At 35.1% G+C, this 23,230-nt stretch overlaps 3 protein-coding genes across 5 annotated transcripts in view; 1 reads left to right on the forward strand and 2 right to left on the reverse strand.

Annotated features, from left to right (window-relative positions):
* Positions 1–39: 39 nt before the first annotated feature.
* Positions 40–9,370, reverse strand: znf366 (zinc finger protein 366). 2 transcript variants are annotated; one of them, XM_052564370.1, is made up of 6 exons: positions 9,223–9,370; positions 6,739–7,379; positions 6,231–6,626; positions 2,697–2,888; positions 804–978; positions 40–693 (listed from the first exon to the last, which is right to left on the reverse strand). In XM_052564370.1, the coding sequence occupies exons 2-6, from the start codon at positions 7,333–7,335 to the stop codon at positions 467–469; spliced, it is 1,587 nt and encodes a 528-aa protein (XP_052420330.1). In that variant the 5' UTR covers positions 7,336–7,379; positions 9,223–9,370; the 3' UTR covers positions 40–466. The 2 variants fall into 2 exon arrangements, with proteins under 2 accessions (XP_052420330.1, XP_052420331.1); XM_052564371.1 differs by having other exon boundaries at positions 804–913; positions 9,223–9,368.
* A 3,441-nt stretch (positions 9,371–12,811) lies between these two features.
* On the forward strand, positions 12,812–14,492 carry LOC127962930 (fatty acid binding protein 1-B.1). The gene is made up of 4 exons (XM_052562541.1): positions 12,812–12,890; positions 13,978–14,150; positions 14,234–14,326; positions 14,399–14,492. Exons 1-4 carry the CDS (start codon positions 12,824–12,826, stop codon positions 14,450–14,452), a joined length of 387 nt encoding a protein of 128 aa, XP_052418501.1. The 5' UTR covers positions 12,812–12,823; the 3' UTR covers positions 14,453–14,492.
* Positions 14,493–14,862: 370 nt separating this feature from the next.
* smyd1b (SET and MYND domain containing 1b) overlaps positions 14,863–23,230 on the reverse strand; it is a 13,012-nt gene continuing 4,644 nt past the window's right edge. Inside the window, exons 5-10 of one of the 2 annotated variants that reach the window (XM_052562539.1) lie at positions 23,046–23,084; positions 20,936–21,131; positions 18,239–18,331; positions 17,980–18,143; positions 15,999–16,167; positions 14,863–15,418 (exon numbers count right to left, since the gene is read on the reverse strand). In XM_052562539.1, coding sequence (XP_052418499.1) covers positions 15,263–15,418; positions 15,999–16,167; positions 17,980–18,143; positions 18,239–18,331; positions 20,936–21,131; positions 23,046–23,084 — 817 coding nt within the window. In that variant the 3' untranslated portion in view covers positions 14,863–15,262. The remainder of the gene's footprint in view (positions 15,419–15,998; positions 16,168–17,979; positions 18,144–18,238; positions 18,332–20,935; positions 21,132–23,045; positions 23,085–23,230) is intronic. The other variant, XM_052562540.1, reaches the window with a different exon arrangement.

A 23,230-nucleotide genomic window follows, 5' to 3' on the forward strand; every position in this document is an offset into this window, starting at 1 on the left:
CAACATTTAGATTATTATTATTTTTTTTTAGAAAACAAGACTTAATATCTTAAATCATGCAACAATCGTAATTCAAGACTTTTAGGTATTTATACTAGAAAACAAGACACAAACACTTTTTAGTTTTTTTTTTTTTTTTTTTTTTTTTTCAATGCACTTTTAATTTTTACTGTTCAAAATTTAACTCAAAGCAAGAATGATATTTTCCATTGGGGCAATCAAAATAAACTTGTTTCCTTTATTATAATTAAGTTAATTTTTCTGACTCCAATGGGAGATATTTTGTCTAGTTTTAAGCATAAACTCTCTTAACTTTGGCACATGTTTCATGGCTTAAAAACTCCTCAATTCAAGAACATTTAGATCTTTTCTGTTTTTCATTTTTTGGCAGTGTTTGTAGATTTGTGTACACTTTTGACATTTGTCTGTGAGTCTGTGTCTGGTGGTCCCTCAGAAGTGCTCCTCTCTATCGCTGTCGTCTGGTTTCTTCTTCTTCTTCTTCTTCTTCTGGGGTCCTGTAGAGGTCAGGACTGTCCTGGCTCATTCGGTACAGACTGTCCTCGTCTTCTTCTCGGCCCGAGCTCGCGCCGTCAGACTGAGACTTCTGCGACAGATCGAAGGGCTGTTCCTGACCGATGCGGGACAGGACTCGCAGAGGAGCGGAGAGACACAGCCGTCCTCGTCTCCTGAAGACTGAGAGCATCACACAAGACCAACATCAGCTTGAGAAGAGCCACAGATCTGTCCCTGCGGCACAAGCATCATCAGTAGCTCACACACAGAGTAAGAGAAGATGTTCTCACCGCCAGCGTCCAGGCCTCGGTCCATGATGCCGTGTTTGACCTTCATGTGGCGCGTCAGGTTCCCCTTCAGGGTGAACTTGCTGGCGCAGTAAAGACACTTGAAGGGTTTGCTGTCAGAATGCAAGTGCATGTGTCCCATCAGATTATGCATTCGGTTAAACTCCTTCCCACACAGCTGTAAAGAGAGGAACTCTTCAGAGATCTTTCTAGCAAAGCTCTGTCAAACACTTTACTGGAAGGTGTCCGAGTTACTATTATAATAACTATTCATGTTTACATGCAAGTAACCCTGAACCAAACCACAACCGTAAAGTACATGCATGCAGTTCATTAATATTACTCAGTAATTAAATGTATAATTGCACTGTAAGAGGGACACCTTAAAATAAAGTGTAACCGAAGCTTGTCATAAAATAAAACAATAAAAAAAGGTATTTGCAACTTTGTCAGAATGCTGATTTTTTTCTCACTTTTCTGAGTTTATATATATATATATATATATATATATATTTTTTTATTATAATTATTTTTTATCACAATTATTACAAAACTCAGGATTGTGAGATATAAATTCAAAACTGAAATTTTTTTTAAAAAGAAAATAATAAACAAATAATTAAAAAAAAATTCCATTAGGAAAGATAAAAAGTTGCAATTACCTTATTGTTATTTTTTATTTTATTTTTTATTTTATTTTATTTTTTTAATTCTGAGACAGGACAAAAAAACAAAAACTGAATTTTGGGATGCAAACTTAGATTTCTGAGACCAAACCAGTCATAAAGATCAATTTTGGGAAATTGAGATTTATGCATCATCTGAATAAATCATCTCTCCAGTGATGTGTGGTTTGTTCGAAAAACAATATTTGATAAATCTAAATATTGAGTAAATCTTCTTTAAAGTTGTTCAAATCAAGTTCTTAGCAATGCATATTACTAATCAAAAATGAAGTTTTGATATATTTACGCTAGGAGATTTACTAAATATCTTCATGAACATGATCTTTACATGTAATGTCATATTTCTCTGAGGGTAATGCAGTGACTGGTTGTCGTTGTAAGAAATCTTTATCTCATGGCATTTCTCTGAAAGCATTTGAAAGAGGAAAGAGAGACTGAATCATGACTGGTGAGTTTCAGGAATATGAAGGAGTTCCTCTCTGCTCTTTTATTTTATTCTTTTAATTAGGGTGGTCCTTTCCTTTCCTTCAGGAGGATAGAGGGACTGTAAACTGTCCGAACGGACCGTGAGAAAACAGGAAGTGCTCCTGAGCACAAGAGAAAGCGAGATGAAATCTATTTGTGGGGTTTGTTCTCGGGGGACGAGAGAGCCATTGTTACACGCTCAGTTTGTGCAGCGATATCCTTCCTATAGACGAGGAGACACTCAGCTGCCAAAAACACATCTAGTCATCACACGCATGTGCATCCTCATCACGCTTTACATTCACAATCACAATCAGCTTCATTCACACCAGGAGTTGCTTGTGTGGTTCTTTAGGAGCTCTTGGTGTCTAATCCACTTATAGAAGCAGCTTTGCATTATAAAACCCAACGCTGGTTCAGTTACTCCATTAACAGGGTTTCTGCAGATCAATTTAGGCCTTAAATCAGAGGAGAAAGTCTTGACTTTTAAAGACATGGCATTAAATGTTGCAAGCAATTCAAAGAAAAAAGAAGAATGTCTTTCTCAGTATTTGTGTCTTGGTTTCTAGTACGAACATTCACACATCCTTAAATCAAGAGACATTTACTGGATGAGCCAAATTAAATCTGAAGTCTTGTTTTCTGAGAAATCGAACAAAATAGAGCTAGTTTGTGCTCAAAACAAGAACATGCATCTGTGGGAATCGGACGACAATTGTAAATAAAAAAATCATCTTTAACGCACCTTGCACTTGTAGGGCTTGATGTCGGAGTGGACGATCATGTGCGCCTTGAGCGTCTGCTTCTGGACGAAGCTCTTGTAGCACAGCTGGCACTGATGCGCTCGGATGTTGGTGTGAATCAGAACGTGTCGCTTCATGTTCGCCAGCAGCGTGAACTCACGGCCACAGATGCGACACTTGTGCTCCTTCACTCCCTGAAAGATGAGGAGGAGCAGGCCATGAGGAACCCCATGCGTCTAGCAGACGCAACGTAGATTTCATCTAAAATTTACATTTGATGCATTCCTGGGAATCGAACCCATGACCTTGGTGTTGCGAGCGGCATGATTAGGGTGTTTGAGCTACAGGAATATGAGGTTATAAAGCAATAAGTCCCATGAAGCCGTGGTTTACAGTGAATTTATCACTGCTGAGGGGCGCTGTTATAAATTCACTGTAAATCACGGCTTCACGGGGCTTAATGTTGTTATAAACCAGTTATTCCATACACGTAGTAAGATTTCACAAAATAAAACAGAGCAGATAATGTGTAATGATGATATTAATAACAACAGTATTCTTCCACCAAACAATGTAGCTCCTCAGAAACAGTTGTGGTTGCTACAAAGTGGTTGCCGAGCAACACACAAACGTAAACAAAAGTGTTTGTTACATTGTAGAGTCATTTAGAACAGCTTTGAACACGGCTCAGCCAATCAGAATCAAGGACTGAACTCTCTGTTAGGTTTATATACCGTAAATGTGTGCTTCTTAATTAGTTTTGCTTCCATATTTTATCAATTAATGACACATTCTTATCATACAAGAAAAAAATAATAATAATAAAAAAATAATTTGTTGATGATTATTTCAGGATGAGGTTGTCTCAATCTGTTCATGTATCATTAGTCTATTTTGACTAGACATCTACTGCACCATGTGACTTCGAATATTAATTTGATTGATGCCTGACCTTTGTCATTAGCAACAGGAGAAATGGAAGTGTTTTCTTCTTCCTTTTCAAACTAAGTCTCCATTTACCATTGCATTGATGTTTCTTTACATTGTTTTGTTTTTTTCACTGCTGTTTATGAGTCGAAAACTTCTTCACATCCTCAGTAATTGTTTTCTTGTTATCCAGTCCAAATATATAAACATAATTAAATCAAGATACATTTACATTTATGCATTTAGCGGATGCTTTTATCTTTGAAAATACCATTCATAGACAGTTGCAATATACAATGCCAAGTTTATCAGACTTTTTTTTTTACTTGAGAAGCAACATGACATAAGTCGTTTTGTTTAAAAAAATCCAAATCAATTGAGTTTATGATTAAAACAAAAAATAAATATTTGATTTTTGAAAACACAATATTTTAATTAATTTTGCTTTTTAAATAAATGCATGTTGATGTATGCGTGATTAGCTATTTTTACTGGAAAATGAGACACAAAAAACTGATGAATATTACTTTTTGCAGTGTAGTTACAGTAGTTACATTTTAAAAATATATTTAGAAAAGTACAATTTTGATGTTTTTTATGTGAACTGCATTGAAAAAAGGATCCCCAAGATACCCTGATTCCCTTTGAATCTATTTTCATTAGATTTTGTTCTTTTGAAAAAGACTGAAATTGTATTTTCTTGTAAAATGAACCACCATAATCTTCAAAAAAAACTTTACAGTGTTGTTTATATTTTTATTTTAATATTTGTTAAAGTTTTCATAATTTATTTTCACCCATTTTTATTAGTTTTCATTCTATTTCATTCTAAGTCAGAATTTTATTTTCTTGTAAAATGTACTGCAGTAATCTTTAAAAAAATATTTTTACAGTGTAATTTCTTTACTATTTTTCCTTTTTTTCTTTTAAATATTCAAGACTGAAGTTGTGTTTTGCAATGTAATAATCTTTTGAAATTGTTTTTTTTGTGTATGTAATTTTTATTTTTATGTGTTCTCATTTCTATTTAAGTTACAGTTTCAGTAACTTTGTTGTGCTTTTTCCATTTTTATTAGTTTTTGTTATTTTTAATATTGAAGAAATTGTATTTTCTACAGTAATTATCTTCAAAAATTACAGTGTAGTTTTTTAATTTTTCAAATTTCCATTCTCATAATTTTAGTTAAGTAATTTAGTATTTTTTTGTGTTTTTTTTGCCATTGTATTAATTTTTTTTACTAAAGACTAAAGTTGTTTTCTACTGTAATAATCTTTAAAAATTACAATGCAGTTTTTATTTTTACATTTTAAATTCTCATTATGATTTAAGTTAATTAAAGGTTTAGTAATTTTGTTGTGTTTTTGCCATTTTTCTTTTTTTCTTAAAATATTCAAGACTAAAGTCGTTTTTCGCAGTGTAATAATATTCAGAAAATTTTTAGTGTGTGATATTTGTATTTTTATGTTTTCCATTTTCATTTCTATTTTAGTTACAGTTTCAGTAATTTTGTTGTGCTTTGGCCATTTTAATTTTAATTTTTTGTCCTTTTTAAAAATTAAAGTCTGAAATTGTATTTTGTTGTAAAATGTACTGCAGTAATCTTCAAATAAAAGTATTTTAGAGTGTATTTTTTATTTTTCGATTTTCCATTCTAATTATGATTTTAATTAAAATTTTGGTAATTTTGTTATGTTTTGGCCATTTTTATTAGTTTTTGTTCTTTTTAAATATTAAAGACTAAAGTTGTATTTTCTACTGTAATAAACTATAAAAAATTATAGTATAGTCTTTATTTTTACCTTTTCCATTCTAATGATAATTTTAGTTCTAGTTTAAGTAATTTTGTAGTGTTTTTGCAATTTTTATTAGTTTTTGTACTTTTTGAATATTATAGACTGAAGTTGTAATACAGTAATTACGATCAAAAATATTTTGTATCGTAGTTTATATTTTTACGTTTTTCATTCTCATTATAATTTTAGTTAAAGTTTTAGTAATTTTGTTGTACTTTTGCCATTTTGTTAGTTGTTGTTGTTGTTTTGTTTATACTACAGGACAAAAGTTGTATTTTGTACTCTACTAATCTTTAAACATTTAACAGTAGTTTTTATTTTTAAATTGTCCATTCTCATTATATTTTTAGTTCAGGTTTTAGTAATTTTTTTGTGTTTATTTAATAATGTTGTATTTTAATTTAATTTTGTAGTTTTTTATTTATTTATTTTTATACTAAAGACTAAAGTTGTATTTTCTACTGTTATAATCTTAAAAAAATTACAGTGTAGTTTTAATTTTTACATTGTCCATTCTCATTATAAATTTAGTTAAAGTTTTAGTAATTTTGTTGTGTTTTGGCCATTTTTATTAGTTTTTGTTCTTTTTAAATATTAAAGACTAAAGTGGTATTTTCTACTGTAATTATCTTTAAAAATTACAGTATAGTTTTAATTTAAAAAATGTCCATTCTCATTATAATTTAAGTTAATTTAAGTTTTAGTAATTTTGTTGTGTTTTGACATTTTTCTTGTATTTTTTTTTTCTTTATCTATTAAAGGCCTGAAACTGAACTTCCGTTTCTCCCCATGCCGCGTGCGTCACCTGCTCGTACCTTGTGCGTGAGCGCGTGCTGCTTGAGATGGTGTGACTGGACGAACTCCATCCCGCACTCGCTGCAGATGAACGGCCGGATGTCCTTGTGCTTCATCATGTGGTTCTGCAGCTGGCTGGGATACTGGAAGCTCTTGCCGCATTCGCCGCAGTCGTACTGCACGGGGCCGCGGTGCGCTGTCAGGTGACGCTTGAGCTGCGCCAGCGTCGCGAAGTCGAGCCCGCACTCCACGCACACGTTCTCCTGACCGCGCTCGTGCTTGAGCTCGTGCGCGCGCAGCTCGCTGGGATACGCGAAGCCCCGCCCACAGACCCCGCAGCTGTAGGGCTTGACCTCGCTGTGCTGCATCATGTGTCTCTTCAGGTGGCTGGTCTGCGTGAAGGCTTTGTGGCACACCTGTAGACAAGGTTGGGCAAAGATACATCAACATAGAAGTAACATAATGCATTACTTTCCATAAAAAGTAACGAAGTAACGTAATTAGTTACTTTGTTATATGTCTACACACCTGGCACTTGTGCGGCCGCGTGCCCTTGTGCGTCAGCATGTGTGTGTGCAGGTGGCTCAGCTGCTTGAAGAGTTTCCCGCAGAGGTTGCATTCGTGCGGCTTGATGCCGCTGTGGCCCAGGATGTGTGTGATCAGGTTGTATTTGGAGGTGTAGGATTTCTCGCACAGGCGGCACTTCCAGCGCTTCTGATCGCCGCCCACATCCACGTAGTAGCTGTCGTCCACGTGCACGTTCAGCTTCTCCGGTTTGCCGGCTTCTTGGCTCCTGCGGCGAAACCGTGTGGCTTCGGTGGTGTAGAAGGGGTTCGAAGAGAATTGGAGGAACGGGAACGGGACCAGACTGGGATGGAAGGAGGGGAAGTATGGAGCAGGAGAGCGCAGGAGTAACGGAGGCGATGGAGGCCACAGCGGAAGAGGCTTCACCGTCTCCTGCTTCACCTGGATCACGCGATGGAGACGCAGTCGGTTCAGGTCGATCATGTCTGGGATGAATCGGTGCGGCTGAGGGACGACGGGGTAGAAGGGGAGAAGAGAAAGATCGACGCTTCTGCTCGAGAAGTCCTCTGGACGCTTGCGTTCGCTCTCGGTCGGATCCATGCTGGAGGTTTCTACACGCTCAGATCTCGAGTGTGAGAATCATCCTGCGGAAACACGTCGATGGGTTACTGCTTTCATGCATTTGGCAGATGCTTTTATGTAAAGTCATGTGCATTGCATTCATGTTGGATCGGTTCATGCGTCCCATCAAACCCTAGACCTTGGCGACGCAAGCGCCACTGCAAAAAAATGATGTTCTTACTCCAGTGTTTTTGTCTTGTTTTCTAGTACTAATATCTAAACATCCTTAAATCAAGATGCATTTACTTAAGAAGCAATATGACCTCAGTCTGAAAAATGCATCAAAATTAAGCGAGTTTATGCTTAAAACAAGAATAAATGAAATAATAGATATAATGAATTCAAATCAAGATTATATTTATGAGCCTTCATGTAATTTGCAGCTACATGAAGGCATTCTGACTGACTTTGTTGTAAATTAATACTACAAATCCCATTTATTGCATTCATGCATTTGGTAGAGGCTCTCATCCAAAGTGATTTGCATCGCATTCAAGTTTGATCAGTTCATGCATTCCCTGGGAATCGAACCCTGATATTAGTGTCGCAAACACCATACACTGCAAACCAATAATTCTCTTACTCAGTGTTTCTGTGTCACTTTCTTGCACAAATCTCAAAACATTCTTAAATCAAGTAAAAAATGAATCAAAATGTGCTTAAAACAAGAAAAAATCAGCAAAAGGCGGTCCAAAAATAATCTTGTTTTATCTTTGAATTTTATTTTCATTCCTTGACTCCACTGGCAAATATTTTCATGTTTTAAGCATAAACTGATGCATTTTTTTGTCATTTTGCTTCCTAAGTAAATGCATTTAAGAATGTTTTTCTGCTGAAAGATCTTCACTGGCTTTGCTGTGAACTAGAACTAGAAATCCTGTTGTGTTCCTGTCACAAAGACTGATTCACGCTGCTCCAGAAAACAGCTGATTTGTCAGTGTTTGTTGGAATAGTGTTAACCAAATCAGTCAGACAGCTCCTCTCTTCCTCTCTGCTGTTCCTCTGTGTTTCACTTTCACTGCGTTTGGACTGGAACTTCTCTTTTTCATTACAAGCCTGTATCTGGTGCTGTCATTCGAGCGGATTACAATCAAACAGACCGGCTCAAGAACAACTACACCAAACACTTCTGCTTTCAACAGATGAATGACACAAACACTGACAGAAACTATCCTCAGACTCAAACACTACATGCACTAAATACAAAGTGCTTTCCTTTGCATATTACACACATGCAATTTGCATATTAAAACATATTTGCATAACAAATAAATGCAGTTTAATATCAAATCAAAGAATATTTGGTGGAAATATCTTAAGAAGCACAATATATTTTCTGAAAAATGAAGCAAAATGAAGAGAGTTTATGCTTAAAACAAATCAAATATCTGTCAAAGGGCTCAGACAAATCACCTGAATTCAAAGAGAAAACAGAGTTTATTTTGATTTGAGTTTATTATGTTGAAAGCACAAGTTAGGTTCATTTTGATCCTTTTTCCAGATGTTATCTTCTGCTAAATTTCATCTCAAATAATTATGTCTTAATTTCAGAAAACCCAACAAAAATCCTGAAGAAGAAAATAATTTTTGCAGCGTGTAGTCCATATACACTGAAAATTGATTCAATTCGGGAAATATAAAATATAAGTATATTTTATACATATATACTGAAACTATATCATCTGAAAAATACAAATATTTGAATTGTTATGGATGTTATTTTTTAAATACAGGGATATTTTGAAGTCAATTTTCAGCATGTGAGCATTTGATTATTAAAGAATCCATATTGATCCGTAACTGAACACCTGCACCTGTAAAGCGCATCGGTGTGTGTGTGTGTGTGTGTGTGTGTGTGTGTCTTACCTGTCTCCTGCTCTGCTCTCCTCACAATGAGCTCCAGCCGCACAAACAGCATTTGAAGTGACTTAAGAAAGAGAACAGGAACAATCACTTTGTTCTCATTTTTCAGATGAGTACCTTCGCAGAGAAGGAAGGAAGGGAGGGAGAGGAAGTCAACAAGCCTGTGCTTTCCTGCTCAAAAATAAGGAAACACTAGATACACATCTCCATTCCTCTCCGAAACGCTGCGGAGGATTGAAGCGACTGCGTCTACGCTCAGAGCAAACCACCCTGACTCGTGACCTTTGACCCCTACCCATAATTCCACACGGCTGTCCTGTTTAAACGACATCGTGTTTCATTAAGAACAACATCAGCTCATCGTGTCTGATTAATGCATTTTAGCATGTTCTTCAGCCTCGGTCAACAGTGTGATGTGTGTGTGGATCTGACGAGAGAAGACGAGCAGCTTCAGCCTCCAGTGACCTTCTGTTTCTCTGCTTAATTACAGTCTGATTAGTGTTAATTAACACAGACGAATCTGTTCATCAGGTGAGAATATAAAACCTCTGATTGACCGTCTTTATCTGATGATACTGACACCTCTCTCACCGTGTTTATGAACTCTTAAGTATCTCCCGTGTGTGTGTGTGTGTGTGTGTGTGTGTGTGTGTGTGTGTGTTCCAGCTGTCCTGTAGGGGGCAACCAAGTTCCCAGAGACCCTCTGACCCTCAACAGTAAATCCAGCTCAACAAACCAGAAGATATTTGTATGATACATTCATGATTAAACACAAAGAATTTCATCTGTTCACAACACTAACAGATGCTAAATATTCCTTATGTAGAGTTATAGGTCAAAGGTCATGAACGGCCACATTGTGTCCTAAGCTTGGTTATTATTCTAAAACAAATGAAATAAATGTTAACTGGGAAAAACAATTCAGGTATTTACTAAGGCAACATGTAATATATTTGTACTGAAGTACCTACAATTGAAAAAGTAAAAAACAAAAACACATTTAAAATATTAATAAAATGTGTTATCATAAAGGTATGAGCGGACTCGGGCGAGATCAAAGAGCAGTGGTTTATAGCGTCTCTGATACTGCAGCTCATAATCTGAGGAGACTCAGCGTGCTGTAATGTGTTTATGTTACGATGATGATGATGATGAAGATGAAGAGCGGCAGCAACCATTCAACCATGATTGGCTGAAGAACAGAAACATCCTGCAGCTCAACAGAATCCACCAATGAGACGAGCGGGACAGACGAAGCTCCGCCTCTATGCAAATCATCTAGAGCATGAATCACTGACTGCTTGATTTTAAAACCATTAAAACATTTGGATTACTTGAAATAAACATGATCTGAAATAAAATAAGATATAAACTTGTTTTATTTCAGCTACTTGCCAAGGCAGCTTATCTTATTTTTGAGTTTAACTAATAATATTAAATTAATAAAACTGTTTTAAAACATTTTAAAAAGAAAAACTAATAAATCTGACAAAAAAGTAAAATGTTAACTGAAATAACATACTAAAATTTTATACCTATTTTATTTCAGCTTAATGCTTAGTCAGCAAAAAGTACTAAAATAACCAAAATAATAATATTTATATATATATATATATATATATATATATATATATATATATATATATATATATATATATATGGACACGCACACACATTTAAAAAATAAATAAAAAGGACCGACCAAAACAGAAACAAAATTACAATTAAAATAAAAACATTCTAAATAATACTGTTTTATCAGTATAGTTAATAGTTCAGTTATTATAGTGTATCTCTAAATAAATTATTACATGAAAGACAATAAAATAATATTTTTATATTTTCTCCTAAAATTGAATAAATCCCTAATGATTCGAAAACAGCAGGATTACAATCTTTTGTGTCTAATAATAGCACCACACTAGCAGATAGTAAATAAAGTATGTCACTGTGTAGAATCACTGGGTAAGGGTCAAAGGTCATCGAGGTGGTTTGTACGTCGCATGGCATCCTAAGAAGGGTTATTATCATCAACTAAAACCATTAATAAAATAGAGATTATCTGTAATCAAATATTGTTTTACAGTTGACATCAGACAGGTTTTAAGAGATAAGGAGTGTGAAAGGTGCTTTATGGTTGAAGTGTTATCTGCGTCAGTGTTTGAAGTGTTGATAAGAGTCAGTGATAATCCCTCAGCTCTGAAAGATGCAGTCCAGAGTACACATGAAGTAATGCTCTCACAGCAGCTGACCTGAGAGCTGTTCGTGATGCTGATAATGAGACACAGAGACGCTCAGAAATCAGTTCAGTGCTTAGAGATCAGGCTTACCATGCATTTGTGCCACTCTGTATTTCATCTGATGTGGCCTGAAGGTTTTGTCCTGTGGAAAATCCCACATGCCTGATTTCTGATCCGTATCAATGCCAGTGCAGGACTCGATCATGCTGCAGTTACGGATCATTTGCACGGCGTCTGACGAGCTGTTAATTATCGAAGCGGCCTCAGAAATGCTGCTCTGTGCTAATAATGACAGCGCGAAACATGCACTATTTTATCAGACTCATGACAGATTCATGATCTGCAGAAAGCACACGCATTAGTGCACGAGCATGACATCATTTCCAATGATTTTACTATATGAGAAACATCTGGAACAGATACTTACAGTATATGTGTCACTAAAAATAAAAGAAAAAGAAAACAAATTTGAATAAAATGTTATGTAATTTTTTTATAATATACATTTTTTATTTCAGCTAGTTGGCACACCAACATTTCTAATTTTTTATGGAGAATTTTTTAATTTTGAACTCGAAATGCTAGCCTAATTTAAACTAAACTAAAATTAAATTAAATTAAATTAAATTAAATTAAAAATGTAAACTATATTAGACATGAAAAATAACAAAACTGGCAAAACACAAACATTTTATAAATGTTAACTGAAATAGAATTAATTATAATTTTTATAAACTTAATTAATTTTTTGCTAGATGCCAAGCCAACATTTTTTATTAAAATGATTGATTGGTTTAATTTCAAGTTCTAAAATAATTCAAACTTATTTTACCTTACTTATTGAACCTTGTGAACTGAAATAAAATAAAAAATAAAACTAATTTTAACTAGGCAACATTACTTATTTTCATTTAGTTCAATTTGAAGTACTAAAACAGATAAAACTAAATTAATACATTAATAAAAATGAATAAAACAATATAAAAAAAAACACTGACAAATGAACAAAAATAGAAATGACAAAAACACACAATGGAAGCACTAAAACCTCCACTAAAATCTAAGTGAAAGCAGAAAATATTAAAATAAAAACCTAACTGAAAATATTACAAACTACAATAGTGTTTAACTCTGACAATAGATAGCCCTGGTGATGATGTCATGCTGATGAGGGCAAAGGTCAAGGCCGGGATCTGATCAAACCGAACCTTTTATAGTTTCACCCCATCTGACATTTAACCTGATTTGACAGTAATCGGCCAATCAGATTTATCCAGTCAGATTAATGATTCTTCATCTGCGTGTTTGAAGATATAAAAGCATCTCTTCGACTCTCTGGACTTATTCTACATTCACTGGTCAGCATGTCGTTCGCTGGCAAATATCAGCTGGAGAGTCAGGAGGGATTCGTGGAGTTCATGAAGGCCGTCGGTGAGTGCAACACTAAACTGAATGCTGGATGTTAATGAACTTAACGGATGTTAATGAATGAGTATTTCATGTATTGCATTGATTATTTCTTATTATGCATTATTTGTTTCATGTATTACATTGAATGTTTCATGTATTGCATTATTGTTTTATGTATTGCATTGATCATTTCATATTATGCATTATTTGTTTCATGTATTGCATTGAGTGTTTCGTATTTTGCATTATTTGTTTCATGTATTGCATTGAGTGTTTCGTATTTTGCATTATTTGTTTCATGCATTGCATTGAGTGTTTCATGTATTGCATTAATTGTTTTATGTATGGCATTGATAATTTCATATTATGCATTATTTGTTTCATGTATTGCATTGAGTGTTTCATGTATTGCATTGAGTGTTTTATGTATTTCATAGAGTTTTTTATGTATTGCATTGAATGTTTCATGTATTGCATTGAGTGTTTCATGTATTGCATTGAGTGTTTTATGTATTGCATTAATTGTTTTATGTATGGCATTGATAATTTCATATTATGCATTATTTGTTTCATGTATTGCATTGAATGTTTCATGTATTGCATTGAGTGTTTTATGTATTTCATAGAGTTTTTTATGTATTGCATTGAATGTTTCATGTATTGCATTGAGTGTTTCATGTATTGCATTGAGTGTTTCATGTATTGCATTAATTGTTTTATGTATGGCATTGATAATTTCATATTATGCATTATTTGTTTCATGTATTGCATTGAATGTTTCATGTATTGCATTGAGTGTTTTATGTATTGCATTAATTGTTTTATGTATGGCATTGATAATTTCATATTACGCATGATTAGTTTCATGTATTGCATTGTTTTATGTATTGCACTGATTATTTAATATTTTGCATTATTTGTTTCATGCATTGCATTGAATGTTTCATGTATTTCATAGAGTTTTTTATGTATTGCATTGAATGTTTCATGTATTGCATTAATTGTTTTATGTATGGCATTGATCATTTCATATTATGCATGATTAGTTTCATGTATTGCATTGAATGTTTCATGCATAGCATTGCTCATCACTTGATTATGGTTTCAGGTCTTCCTGATGATTTGATTGAGAAAGGCAAAGATATCAAGAGCGTGACTGAGATCGAGGAGAACGGAGCTCAGTTCAAAGTGACCGTCACCACCGGAGCCAAAGTCATGGTCAACAGCTTCACCATCGGTCAGGAGGCTGAGATCGAATCCCTGACCGGAGAGAAGATCAAGGTGACGCTGCACTCAGAGACCTGCATGCAGGAGTTTACAAGCATCTCATTGCACTGATGATAACGCTGTGGTTTGTGTTCTAGGCTGTCGTGAATAAAGAGGGAAACAAGCTGAAGACCGTCCTGAACAAAGTCACGTCTGTCACCGAGCTGCTGGAGGGAAACACACTGATCGATGTGAGTGAGAACAGTCTTTAGTTTTCTAGAGTTTTCTAGAGTTAAACTCATGTGAGTGCTGTTGTGTTTCAGACTCTGACTCTCGGCAGCCTCGTCTACAAGAGGACCAGCAAACGCATGGCCTAAAAACAGTGGGATGTTTTATTAAAGATCTCTCAAAATCTGATTTGTGTGTTGATCTGTATTCTCTGAAAGAGGAGGTTTGTGTTGTGCATGTGTTCATCTACAAATAAAACAATATCATGTAAATTTCCTTATTAGAAATAAAATACATATTAAATGAAATGAAGGTTAAAAAAGTAAACTTATTTTATTTCAGCTGAAAAAACTAACTAATCAAACTAAAGCTAATGAATAAAATTTAATAAATCATTTTAATAATTTAATAACTAAAAAAAATTGCTAAAACTTTTAAATAAACGTGAAAAAAATACATTTATATATAACAAATATGAAATGGCTATTGACTCATTTGTCTTGTTTGAGGAGAAACACTGAGAGGAAATCTCTTTCAAATTAAAACACAAACATCATACTTCAAACCTGATGAAATTTTAATTACAAAAAACTTTAATGACACTCAAAAACAAAGAAGAGTTTTAAAAAAGTCTCATTCGAGTTGTCACACAATCATCACGTAGAGAAATGAATCTAGAAAATGCAGAATCTGTATCTGAAGCAGCGCTGTGTGAGATTTGCTTCCTATTCTTTACATACACTCCTAAAAATAAAGAAAGATGGCTTAGAAGAACCATTTTTGGTTCCACAAAGAACCATTCAGGCAAAGAATCGTATCTTTCTTAACTTTTAAAAATGTGAAGAACCTTCTTTTTCTATGGCTTTATTTCTAAGAGTGTATATTCTGAATATTGCTGCTGTGGTTCCTCTTTCTGATTGAAAGCGTCGACCTGAGTGTGTTTGTCACAGCGTTGCGCTTCACTTTCTGCGAAACAGGTTCTTGATGCTCTCGGTGACGGGTTCTGCCATCATCCTCATGGGCTGGTTCTTCAGGGCCGCCTCACGCATGGAGTGATAGATGTACTCGTTCTGCTTGAACATGCGCAGCTCCATCTCCGTCTGCATGCGCATGGCCTGATGGGACACACATGCTGCTCATTTTTCGGGTGACACATGCTAAACAAGTCCTTTTTGGAGTTGAAAAGTCATGCATATGTTGCTTTCAAATGCACTTGGGAAGCTTGTACTGTATATCAGAGTCATGCATTGGAATAATCTTTGCATCATGTTTTCTTATATTTTATGTTTTATTCATAAAAACAGCATTATACATTTAATATGACATTGTTGCTATACATATTCTAATTTCTTTTATTTGTATGCATGGTATTTCACAAAATCATCTATTTTGCATCATGCATTTTTTAAAATATATATATATTTAATATTATTATATTTGTATATATCTTCAGTTCTATTACTTATTTATGCATGGCATCTAATAAAATCACTTATTGTAAAAAGTAATGCATGCATTATTTTTTTATTATTAAGAATATATACATACATTTATTTCTTTATGCATGGTTATTTAATGTAATGCATTGTACAGAAAGTAATTAATATGGAGTATAATGCATAATTTACTACATGCTTTCAAGTTGAAAAAAATATATTTATATTTAACCTGATATTATAATAGATAACAATGTACCTCCAGGTCTTTGGTGATGGGGTGTGTGGGGCCGTGGGTGATCATCAGGATGGCGTAGGCTTTGCAGATCATGCCATGAGCGATCTCGATGAATCCAGCCTGCCAGTGCGTCACGCCGGCCCTCATCGTGGCCATTCCCAGCTGAGCATTATTGGGATGGTACAGCTTCCTAATACAACAGATGCACACATTAGTGTGTTGGAATTAACTGTTGCATCACTGCAGTAATAGACCGTAATCAATTATAGCCTGCTGCATCATTACCAGTATAAAAAAAATCACACACTAGTTTTTAAATCCGAGATCTTTACATATTTGGGGAAAAAATACAAATAGCAGAAGGCTTCATTAGACAGAATATGCGTATGCATTACTCGACCTTCATGCATTTCAGTGTTTGACTTTAGATACACTTAATTCCCTTTATTATTTTATATTTGCTTGTTTGTTTTGAAGCTGTATTTAGTTGGTTAAATTCTTAACACCTTTTTTTAATTATTATTAATTTGCAATTATTTAAAAATAATATATATGATCAAATAAAAGCACAAAATACATTTGATATAATTGTGATGCATCGTGATATCGAATTGAATCAAATCGTTGACATGATAATCGTAATCTAACCGAATTGTGAAACCAGTGATGATTCACACCCCTAACACACATAAGGGTGTTTTTAAGCATGCATGACTCTCTCTCTCATGCATGCACACACACACACACACACACACACACACACACACACACACACACACACACACACACACACACACGTTTGTTTTTGTGTAAAGTGTGTTCATCCCATAGGTGTAATGGTTTTTATAATGTAGAAACTGTATATTCTATGGCCCTTCACCAACTCTACACCTAACCCTAACCCTCACAGGAAACTTTGTGCATTTTTACTTTCTCAAAAAAACTCATTCTGTATGATTTATAAGTGTTTTGAAAAATGGGGACATGGGTTATGTGCTCATAAGTCACCCTCTCCTTGTAATACCTGTGTCATACCCATGTCATTATACAGAGTTGTGTCCTGATATGATACAAAAACAAGAGCACACACACACACACACACACACACACGCACACACACACACACACACACACACACACACACACACACACACACACACACACATACACACACACACACACACACACACACACTCATATCAAGTTGTTTTTAAGCATGCATGACTGAATGAAGCTCTCTCTCTCTCTCATGCATGCACACACACTCACACGCACACACACACACACACACACACACACACACACACACACACACATTCATATCAAGTTGTTTTTAAGCATGCATGACTGAATGTAGCTCTCTCTCTCTCTCATGCATGCACACACACTCACACGCACACACACACACACACACAGACACACACACACACACACACGCACACACACACACACACACACACACACTCATATCAAGTTGTTTTTAAGCATGCATGACTGAATGTAGCTCTCTCTCTCTCTCATGCATGCACACACACTCACACGCACACACACACACACAGACACACACACACACGCACACACACACACACACACACACACACACACGCACACACACACACACTCATATCAAGTTGTTTTTAAGCATGCATGACTGAATGAAGCTCTCTCTCTCTCTCATGCATGCACACACACTCACACGCACACACACACACACACACAGACACACACACACACACACACACACACACACACGCACACACACACACACTCATATCAAGTTGTTTTTAAGCATGCATGACTGAATGAAGCTCTCTCTCTCTCTCATGCATGCACACACACTCACACGCACACACACACACACACACACAGACACACACACACACTCATATCAAGTTGTTTTTAAGCATGCATGACTGAATTAAACTCTCTCTCTCATGCACACACACACACACACACACACTCACACACACACACTCACACACACACACACACACACACTCACAGGTATCCCTCCACCATCTTGCGCGCGTAAGTTGCCGCATCCTCGAAGAACTGCAGGTAGGACAGCACCTCGCTGAGTGTGCTCCACATGCGCAGCTGATAGATGTGTGTGTCTGCGAGAACGTTCTCCTGCTTCTCCACACACTCACGGCAGATCTTCACCACCTGCACACACACACACACACACACACACACTCACATCAAACACCTGCGCTGTCATCTCCAGCGGCGCAGCTCGTCTGTATCAAACTCTTCAGTACCTCGTTGTAGTTGGCTTCTATCCGGGCCTTCTCCATCTTCTCCAGCATCGTCCGGCTGTATTCTGTGACTTCTTTCACCGTTTCTTCTGGCACCTGCAGAGCAGAAGAACAAATTGATTGTAGCTAATAGTTTTCATGCAAACAAACCCTCATTTGAAATGTTTTTTCATTTTTAAAAGTTGTTAGACTGCAACTTACTAAATAAAAGTCTATCTAATTACATTAAACTAAAGAAGGCAATATATACTACAAATATGCAGCCAATAGTATAGCATTAAACAATGGGAATCTCAATTATGTTTTTTTTTTTTATTTTAACGTTTGTTTTTTTATCACTTATTTATTCATGTTATCTAAGAAAATAATTAATTTTGCATTATGCAAAACATAAAATATCTTTACATTTATTGTTTATAGACACTTTTGTACTTATTACTGTGATTTAAACACAAACATTTTTAACATCTTTTGCTAAATCAATTATGTTGAGGTTATTACACCATAAAGTTAAAATACATGTATAAGAAAAAAAAAACTGATAAATTAAGTCATTCATATTGTCCCATTATTGACAGTAATTTGATAAGCAGTAATTTACATTAAATGCATATATATTAATTTAATACAAATAAACAACACCATTATTAATGTAACTAGATGAACAGCAGCACTGAACCTAAATCTGACAGACTTTCCCAATGATTAAATATAAATATAATGTGTTAAATCTAAATCTAAACGTAATGTGTCTCAGTTTTCATTCATGGGCACAATCCCTCTTTCTGAATGAAACACACACACACACACACACACACACACACACACACACACACACACACACAGATGATGGAAGTCCTTCACTCTTGTGTTGTGGGGGTCAGTAATACGAGCCTGTGTCTCAGACTGGAATCTGCTCCTTATCTCGTGTTCTGACTGAAGGACTGCTATATTTAACCGCACTAATCTCTCCAGAAGCGCTGGAATCTCTCTCATCTGTTGTGCTTCACTCACTGCACACAGTGTTCACTGATGTCTCGTCATTATTCTCGTTCATGCTGTGACTCAAACCAGCTTTAATGATGCTTTCACGGGACGTTCTGCTTGTTTTTATTTCTGTTCACTGTCTGCTTTCTGTGCATTTTAAAAAAAAAAACTTCTTTCTGTGTTCTGTGTATTTTTGTGGCAGGGATGCATGTGGAATCTTATTTCTGTCACACAATAAAAACATTTAGAAAATAGTGAATTTTATCTTAGAATTCAGAGGAAAAAAGTCTGTTTACATATCTTCTGAGGAAAAAAAAGTCAGAAATGTAAGATTCATTCAAAGTGGAACTTTTTTAATCCTTTTCATTTAAAAAAAGTTTTTAATTTAAATATATATATTAAATATGATAATATTATGTAACTATGCATGGAATCTTATATAAAATAATACATTTTTCAATTTCCAAAAATTTCCATTTCCTGCCAATAAGCATATTTCCTGCTAAAAATAAAAAATAAAACCATAAAAAAATATTTACTTGAAAGCAACAAAGCATATGTTACTGGACTTAAATAATAATAATAAAAAATATTTTTCATCAATCTTTTTTTTAAATTTAGTTTATATTAGTTTAAATATATATTTTTTCTTTAAAAAAATATATATTTAAACATATCTAATTAAAATGTTTGACAAAAAACTACTACAAATTATGAAAACAAAAGTAATTTATTAAAAATTTTACAAAAAAAAAGATTAGAATTGTGAATTTATATCTATTCTTTATATCTAGCTATTCTCAGAATTCTGAGTCTCCTCTGAGAAAAAAAAAAGTCTGAATAGAAAGATTTAACCTCAGAATTCGGGAAAATAATTGCTAGAATTGAGAGATTTAGATTCAGAACTCAAGAGAAAGGCAGAATGCAAATTTATAACTCCTAATTCTCTCATACTTGTCACGATCATTAGATGGAGTGCCCATTAACTTCAGTAGAGGGCACTCCACTCAGGACCATTCCACCCATCAACCACCAGATGTCACTTGGACACTAGCACCTCTCATACTGTTGCACCACACCCGAACTACATTCCCCATGAGTCACTGCATCACAATCACCTTGCCACACCTGCACCTCATTCATCAGCCAATTTCCTTGCCACACCTGCACCTCATTTACACACACATAAAACCAGCACAATCACTCTCACTCACTGCGAAGTCTTGTTTAGCCTGTCTAGCATTTCCAAGCGTTTTCTCTTGTGTTTGTTTTTCCCTTGTCTTATCTTGGATTGTGTTACCGACTCTTGTCTCTCTGCTGCCTGCCCCGATCTCCGCTTGTTACCGTTAATGATTCTTGATATCCCTAACACACCTGACGCCATTCCTGATTTCTGCCTGTATGACCATTCTCTTAATAAAATTCTGCACATGGATCCGAATGCCTCTGACTCTTTGTTAAAGAACTGCATGCCAGAAACAAGCATCTACATTCACATTTAGCAGAAGCCTTTATCCAAAGTGACTTACAAATGAGCAAGCAATCAATATAGCGAGTGATATACAAGTGCTATAAAAAATCTCAGTTAGTCTACACGAAGCAAGGCTGCTTTTGTTAATTGTATAATAAATAAAAAGACAACAAATGGATAGAACACAAACAGATTAGAGCTTCCACGCTTGTGTGATGTTAGTGCACATGAACTGGATTCACCTTCTCTCCCTCCAGAACCGCTCCGGCCATCTTCAGGTCGTCGTTGGTTTTGTTGGTGCAGTGTTCGCAGGTGCAGTCGAAGAAATACTGCTGCTTCAGCAAACGCCTGCGATCTTCAGACAGGTTCAGATAGTCCACATACGACACGGTCACTTCTTCTCCAGGGCTGATCTTTCCCAGCGCTCGCAGCTCAATTCTGCGAAACAGACAGGCTTCAGTGGGAGTATGAGATTAGAAACAGATCCAGAACTAGTCTCACACGCAGATCTTGCGCTCAGAAGCCCTGCAGATCAAGTAAGTTAACGTGAAGAAACACTAACTACTGAGTTGAGTGAAAGCAGAGGCGTTGTGTATATGGATCATATACAACATCTTCACTTGATCTGACAGCAGACACAGAAACAATGGGTCTTTTTCACTCTTTCATGGTGGTGTGGATTGTTCAGATTCATATTCATACGCAAAGACGACACATTTCACAACACACAGATTCATTTTTAGCAAACTGTGAAACTTTCGTAGCTCTCTGCAAATGTGCTGTTCGCTGAAGACACGCTGCAAGACGTTTGTCGTCCTCAAAACCAGCTCAAGCTCAATAAAACCCTTTATTTAAAATAACACATTTGCATGAATACTGCATGTGCTTGATGTGGTTTTAGTTGTTCTTACATTTACTCATTTCAGAATTGTTTTTATTTGTTCGTGAAACGCAGGTTTCAAACACAAATTCGCTGCACAAAAATCTTATTCCTTAAAAACTACCTAAAAATACATAAAAAATTAGGATGCATTTACTTGACAAACCAGAAAGGGGTCATAAAAAATAAACTTAGTAAAAAAAACTAAGGCGTTTTTTTGACGCCAGAAAAAGTTTTCCACCTTGTTATAAGAATAAACTCTTTTTTATTATTATTAATAATGAATAATTTTCTCAATTAAACATATTTTTTACAAAAAAATCCGAAAAATGCATCAAAAAGAAAAATATCAAACAGTGGGCTCAGAAAAACTTTGAATTAAGTTAATTTTCCGTCCCCACAGCAGATATTAGTTCTTTTTTAAGCTTAAACTCACTTCATTTTGATGCATTTTTTAATTAAAAAAGACATTTTGCTTCTCAAATAAATGCATCGATTTATGAATGCCTAGATTTCACTAGTAAACAAGACAAAAATATTTAACATAATTCAATACAATTTTGATTTAGATAAATTAATAAATGCATGTAAAAGTATGATTTAAGATCATTAATTTAGATTTTATATATATATATATATATATTTAAAACTGGACAGTGTTTGTGTGTTTGCATGCTAAGTGAATGAGACCCAATGCCACACACAGACAAACCTGACAGATGTTGTTTGAGACGAGTGCAGGAAGTCGTAAACTCACATATATTTGCATATTAAAGAGTGATTAGTTGTGGCAGCTGTCAAGACAGAAATGTGTGGGAAGAGTCTTCCATTAGGTGTGAAAGAGATTAGAAGAGAAAGAAGACCAACCACCCATCAGCACTTCAGATATTAAGCCTAAAATGTGTTTTAATGTCACTATTGATTAGCATCGTCTTAAAATGCAATAGTTACTCAGTATATTCGCAATAGTTCCTCTATAGCACAATCAAATGTACGTCAGTATGTCTTTAACGCATTAAAGTGCGTTGAGTACTGAATTAGATGTTTTAATTTAGCAGACTTTAAGTACTTTAGTGTTTTCTAGTATAAATATCTAAGAATTCTTGAATCAGGATGCACTTACTGTACAAGTAACATGACTTAAGATGAAAAAAGGCAGGTTTAATTGTTTGTTTCAAGTAAAAACCAACATTTTTTTTTTTTTTTTTTTTTAGAAAACTATCTTACTCGTCCAGTAAATGCATCCTGATGGAAGAATTCTTAGATATTTATACTAGAAAAAAAACAAGACAAGACACTAAGGAAGAAAATCTTTTGCACTTTTGTATTTGCAGTGTATTTTTGGTCTATTTCTCTTTGACTCTGTGGTGTGTTTTGGCTGTGTTTGGGTAGTTGGAGTGATGGATGTGAAGACAGAAAGCGGAGAGATGAAGATCTGATGAAGATTTGGAGGTAGAGCTGAACAGACCCACCTCTTCTGAGAGTGAAACATAGAATCAACGGCCGACTGACTGAAACACAAAGCAAGAAGCCACTGAATCTCACCATACTGCTCTCAATCAAGTCCTGTACGGGTTTTCACATGAAACAACTGCATTTTAATTCATCGCATTTAATCATGCACATCACGCCTCTGGAGCTGGAAAGTTGGTTTGAG

This window comes from Carassius gibelio, chromosome B8 (genome assembly GCF_023724105.1).
Source record: "Carassius gibelio isolate Cgi1373 ecotype wild population from Czech Republic chromosome B8, carGib1.2-hapl.c, whole genome shotgun sequence".
NCBI lineage: Eukaryota > Metazoa > Chordata > Actinopteri > Cypriniformes > Cyprinidae > Carassius > Carassius gibelio.

Coding starts and splice junctions, on each gene's coding strand:
- znf366 (XM_052564370.1), bottom strand. CDS start 7,335: ATGGATCCGACCGAGAGCGAACGCAAGCGTCCAGAGGACTTCTCGAGC. Junction 6,627..6,738: donor CGCGGCCGCACAAGTGCCAG/GTGTGTAGACAT, acceptor CCTTGTCTACAG/GTGTGCCACAAAGCCTTCAC. Junction 694..803: donor CCGAGGCCTGGACGCTGGCG/GTGAGAACATCT, acceptor TGATGCTCTCAG/TCTTCAGGAGACGAGGACGG.
- LOC127962930 (XM_052562541.1), top strand. CDS start 12,824: ATGTCGTTCGCTGGCAAATATCAGCTGGAGAGTCAGGAGGGATTCGTG. Junction 12,891..13,977: donor GGAGTTCATGAAGGCCGTCG/GTGAGTGCAACA, acceptor TTATGGTTTCAG/GTCTTCCTGATGATTTGATT. Junction 14,327..14,398: donor AGGGAAACACACTGATCGAT/GTGAGTGAGAAC, acceptor GTTGTGTTTCAG/ACTCTGACTCTCGGCAGCCT.